The 6,150-nt window shown below is 33.9% G+C and overlaps 1 protein-coding gene across 2 annotated transcripts in view; it reads left to right on the top strand.

Moving 5' to 3' along the window:
* Positions 1–5,648, top strand: part of LOC109822805 — a 10,492-nt gene extending 4,844 nt beyond the window's left edge. The window contains exons 4-5 of one of the 2 annotated variants that reach the window (XM_020389055.1): positions 4,398–4,609; positions 5,304–5,648. In XM_020389055.1, the coding sequence (XP_020244644.1) occupies positions 4,398–4,423 (26 nt within the window). In that variant the 3' untranslated portion in view covers positions 4,424–4,609; positions 5,304–5,648. The remainder of the gene's footprint in view (positions 1–4,397; positions 4,610–5,303) is intronic. The other variant, XM_020389057.1, reaches the window with a different exon arrangement.

Consider the following 6,150-nt stretch of genomic DNA (forward strand, 5'->3'; position numbering starts at 1 on the left):
ATCATCCAACTTATTTTTATAAAATCCGATGGTTGACCAGTTTTTACGAAAGAAACCTATAATAAATCAATTTAGAAAGACCACTCTTCTTCAACCCTAAATCAAAGTCCTAACTCCCTCATCACCGCCACTCTCTTGCTTCGTCCCAGTATGTTGACCTTCTTGTTGAATCACAAATGCGGAAAACGTTACCGGGTCACTCGCATCCAGCTTAGACTAACATAAATTTGTCGCATGTGCCGAAGCCTTGTAATTTTTTGACATGTTTTTTCCTTAAGAACTAAAGCATAGATTTCCTTTATCCTAAAGGTAATTACCTATATGAGAACAATGTTCTAAAACCGGTGATCCACTTAATGGATTTGTATTGGTTTAGGTGTGGGAAGGAGAGGGATTTGGAGATTTTATTTGGGGTTAAAGATGATGGGTTTTGGATATTTGATTTTTTGTAGGGATTCTTTTGTAAAGAATCAATGATCAAATGGTTCATATTGTTACTTGGCTCGAGTGATCCTTCAAATATAAGTGCATTTCTTTAATGGTTTTGATCAGGATGTCATCTAGCGGGGCTAAAGAATGTAAGGGACTACAGAGATTTAGTTTAGGGAGGATTAGGACAAAATAGGGTTTGTGGCTTGAAGGAATGCAATCGGTATGTAGCGGTGTCGGGGGGCGGGGAATATCTTGGATATTGAGTTGTCACTTCCATGGGGAGACAACCATCTTCAAAGAAGAAAAGATTAGTTGGATCGTGGGTTAATGGAGAGAAGAAGATGAAACGTTCTTTTGAAATGGTTTTTAAAGGTTTCTTTTGCAAATTAAGCATATATGATTTTTAAGTGGTAGGCTGGATGTGCGACATACTAGGTAGCACGGATATGGATGTGGACATGGACACAGACACAGATACAGGCATGAGACACGACAAATTTATAAAATGTAGGGTACAGGGGGCACAACTATATGTTTGTGTGTGTGAGTGCGCGCTCATTAGATCAAATATTAAATTAAAATACCTATAATATATGTATGCTTCTATTTATTATCTATAACAATTAAGAATCAAGTTAAATCAAACTAAGAATAAAGTTTAACAACAAAGTTTTGTTTTAATCCACATGGGATAATATGATGATTATTTTTCAAATGTTTACATAATGTGTTTCAGTAGTTGGGTTCAAAAAAATAATTAGTTTTGAACCCAATATTACTAAAGAAACTAGTTTATGATATAAATAAGAGGGAAATCAGTTTTTGGTTTAAACCATACATGTCCATGGCATGTTTGTGGAGAATTTGTGTCTGATTTGTGTTGGACACGGACACATCACCCAAAACGTTGCTCCTAGGTGACACAATGTGTCAGCTCTCAGCCAAGGGCTAGTGTGTCACCGCAGCGCCCCTTTTTGGATATATATATATATTATAATAATATATATATATTAATATATTTTATTATAATATATATATATTATCTATATAAATGAAGAAGATAATAGTGTTACTTAAGCCAAGGCTGTGTGTCACGACGAGCCCCCTTTTTGGATATATATATATATTATAATAATATATAATATTAATTATTATATAAATATATATAAAATATATGAAGAATACATAATTATATATATATGTGTTTATGTATACATGTGGGAATTGTTTACTTGAAAAATCTCTTATAATAAAAGAATCGCCCAAAGATAGGTGGCTATTCTTCAATATATGGTAAGAATTTAAAATTTCAAAATTAAAGGCTTTGATTTATATGGAAAAAGAGTCGTGGTAACGAGTGCCCTTAGATCACTCATTAAGGCCACATTATTATGCAATATTGTTTTCTTAACCCAACAATAGATGCATGTTGGTGAGGTTTTAAATTTTTTTTAGCTTATTGTCAGAAAAGATCGGTTTATATATTCTTTTATTCTTAATATGTTTTCATTGAAGATAATTTATCTTTATTTGTATGAATTCTCCTCACCCACATACGAATAAACAAGTTCAAAGGATGATGATCTAGAATGAGTAAAATCAGTGTTTTCAAAACAAAATGTGAGGTCAAGACAATGAGGTCATATGTTGCTTGGGGCGAAAGGCGACAAAAAAGGCGATCGCCTGAGTGGACCAATGTGATAAATATTCAAAAAATTCACAAACATTGCAAATAATATACATATATCAATTAATATCAACAAGACAAATTAATTACATCCTAATTTTTGAAGTCATAGATTTAATAGTCATAGACCATCTAAATAAAGTAACAAGTAACATATATTGAATAGTAATATTAATTAGTAACTTTTAACACAAATAATTAACAAACTTTGAACATCAAGGTTCAAATTACGACATGTCCTCAAAATGATATAGATAATAAAGTACATTTCAACAAAAAATAGCAAAAAACTGATAATGAAAAAGAAACACAAAAATTCAGTAAGAAAAATAAACTTTACTTTATTGGACACCTTACGCATCCTCAAAATTTTAAAATAGAGACAAGCATCTCGCGTCTTGCATCACATGCCTTAGGTGAGAGGGCCTGAGACACCACGACAAGGTTACGAGGTGCCAAGGCGAACTACTGAGGCACCAAAAGGCTATCGCCTTATTAACTTTCATCGCCTGGCAATACGCAAGGCGCTAAGTTACAAGATTGCCTCGCCTCAGCGCCTGAGGCGCTAAGGCGCATTGCCTTTAAAACACTAAGTAAAATCTAAAGTTTATTTTTCTAGATTATTCGTTTAATTTGGTTCATGAATCTTATGATAATGATTATATTACTAGACAATGGATGCAGGAGAGAGGGAGGAAGAACAAAGATGTTTTAATAATTAGGAGTGAATCCAGGTAAGGGTCAAATGGGCCCTAGCCCCTCCTTGGAAAATTGAAATTTTAAAGTAGGTGTATTTATGAAAGGGTCTTGAATCTCCATTGTCTTCCTTAGCTCCACTCATCGACCATTAGAGAGTGGTCGAGCTCCAATTTAACAAAGAGAAAAAGAATTGAGAGGAGAAAAGAGTAGAATAGAAGGGAAGGAACGAGAGAATTGAGTTCTTGATTTTAGTCCTCAAGCTAGAAGATGATGAACAGTAACAATCCTTACATGTGGAGCTTTATTTGCTATGGCATTTAAACAAATCAGTCAGCATCTACCTACGTGCAGTTGGCAAACATCTATTCTACAACCCAAGAATATTTACACTAAAACCCATAAAAGAATACAATTTGCAACTGAATGCAATCATAGCCAAGGTTTTAAATATCGGATATCGGAGAAATATTGGATGGCCAAAATTCATATCAGATTGCGGATATCGGAGAAATATCGGTGATACGTGGTAAATATCGGAATGACAAAATAGATGTTTGCATATATGGTATAATGTACTAAAATGTAATCTCAACATACTTAATAAAATCTAAGCATACAAAATGTAAATAATATATGTTTAGGATCACTAATCAACCTTATAAAATAAACAAGAGTACAAATCAACATTGCTACGTATTGTCAAATTTATTTGTAGGTCAAAACGTCATTTGATATGATGGGAAAACATGATATCTCAACATGATATCTCGCCCAAAAATTGCCAAACATGGTATATTATTTTGTGACAAGTCATATAAAAGAATGTATCGGCCAACATATCGGCTAATATATTGGCTACGTTAGGGATATAACGCCCAAAATAGCCAAAATGGGGTAAATGATATTTAGAGACCATATCGGTTGTGGCAAGCCTGATAAAAGGATATATCGGGGGATATATCGGGCCATGTCGAGGATATTTAAAACAATGATCATAGCTCACAACTTCAGCATTTTAACTTGTGCCTCAAATTGATGACCCTTCTTCAGAGGTATATTATCAGTTGAGGTCTCTAACAATTTAATTTATAAAAAGTATGGGTTAAATTGTAAGTTCACCTATCACTAATCTTTCCAAATCCCGCATCTTTAATTGAAAGAACTTTTTCTGGAATGGATATATGTTGTAACATTGATAAGGAAGATGCTATAAAATGATTTCAAGAAATGAAGGCAAGAAGAAAGTTATTGTAAAACACTATATTCTAACTTGAATTTGATTCTGAAAGTCTAGTAATATAATGATGTTAGATACTAATCAACCGCACAAGAAAATTTATATGTTATCACATTTAGTTATTGTAAGTTCACATTATCATAATCATATGCAAAATAAATGCTGTAATGGAAGGCAAGATATGCCAATACCCTCTCCATCTCTCTCCACAGACTGATCATTCTGTCTGTCCACTTAAATAGATTCACTTGCACACATCCTTCATGCTGAGACATATGACCCAAATCCTTTACAATTAGATAATTTCTGCATGAATGCTGACCACTTTATTACTATATGCAGCTATAATAATGTTGAGTTCGAGATAAAGGAACCATTTTGTTGGTAAATTTCTTCTACATTGGTGTACTATATAGACGTGAGAGCAGATCTCTAGTACTCTGGAAGATGATTAAGGTATTTGCATTTGCCTTTTTGTTTGCTTATGAAGAGTCCACCAATGCCGTATGGTTAGTGACCCCAGCATACACAACCAGATAGGCGTTTTTGCTATGGTACGTGCCTTAAAGTTTTGTAACTGATGTGGAAACTGTCTAAAATAGCTGCCTTATCTGTTGTTCCTTCTTCTTAATCTAGAGGAACCCTACACTTGAAAAGATGCAACCCATCATGAGATCTTGTTCCATATCTATGAACAGCATGAATATACTTTCCTTCAGGACCATTTCTCTTCAAATAGTGCTTGGTCTTATTGGTTCCGATTGACAAAATTTCACTCCATTATAATTGTCAAAGCATGCTGAATTGTGTTTTAGTTTGAATCCTCTTAGCAAAGAAGTTTCAACTCTTCGTTTGGAGTACTGACATTCTTGCTGCACTTCACTGTAATTATAAAGCACTGCCTATAAATTTAATTACCCAACACTTGTTTCTGAAAATTTTATAGGAAATCGTTAGATGGCTTGCTGAAATTCTCATACTAAGAACAATGGAGACATTGAATAGAAGCAGTAATTCCAATCCTCAACATAGATTAATTGGTGATGTTCATTTGAAACATCAGCCAACTCCAACTATTATTCAAATTATTTCAGTGCTTACCACTTAAGCATGCAACATAAATTTACCCATCATGAGTAAAATTATGGATTGCATTCAAATTGCAAGGGTCGATATCAAGATTTGTTATGGTTTGCAACTATTTTGCATTTATGGTTGAATTTGATGGTGTTCCTTTTGTTCCTGTAGGTTGGGTTGTTCATAACTTATCAGGAACTGGATACGCATTACTCAGAGGTCTGCTTAACAATGAGGAATCTGTACTCCAATGTTGATCCTATTATCTCTGAGGTCTGAGCATATAGGTTGACTTTAGCCAAACTGATCGGTGTAATTTTTTAGAGGTAATACTTGTATATTGTGTTGCAGTTGTTATATGTTCTTGTCAATTCCTGTAAACTCTTGCATTTGCTTGTGATTGTATTGTCCCAAAAGGGATATGAGCAATGTATTGAGATTTATAACAATCTTCTCTCTTGTTAAGGATTGGGTGTTTGTGTTTGTTGGGAAAAAGATGGAAAAGATTATGTTGTCTGTGCACTGTGCAGTTTGTTGCGTTGCTCACGTCCATGATTTGCCTAAATTATGCTGTTTGGTGTTTTAATGCTGATGATTGGAGCTTTGTAAAATTTTTGCTTTTAATGCATCGTGTAAGCTAATGTAGATGAATTTATGGGATGAATACAAATTTCTGGTTGATACTCCCTGTGATTTCGTAACTTTAATTCGGCGGGTTCTTTTCTCTTGTTTATGGAAGCTTTCTTTAGATGGTGGTGATTATGGACGAAAGGAAAGAGGGGAAAAAGAAATATACTCAACAACTATAGCAATAAGAAAAGGAAAAGCGCTCAATGCGGGAAAAAAAAGAGAGAAAAATAAAAACAGTTCTTTTTCTAATCATATTACTTCTCAACAGAGCGTCTTCCTATGATGATAACATCAACATATTTTTCATCAACCTATCTTTCATCAACCAATTCAAGTTATGCTGCTTGACTCTTGTGATGTATATCTTGCGTGTAGATGGTTACTCACT

The sequence above is a fragment of the Asparagus officinalis genome, chromosome 8 (genome assembly GCF_001876935.1).
Source record: "Asparagus officinalis chromosome 8, Aspof.V1, whole genome shotgun sequence".
NCBI classification, from domain to species: domain Eukaryota; kingdom Viridiplantae; phylum Streptophyta; class Magnoliopsida; order Asparagales; family Asparagaceae; genus Asparagus; species Asparagus officinalis.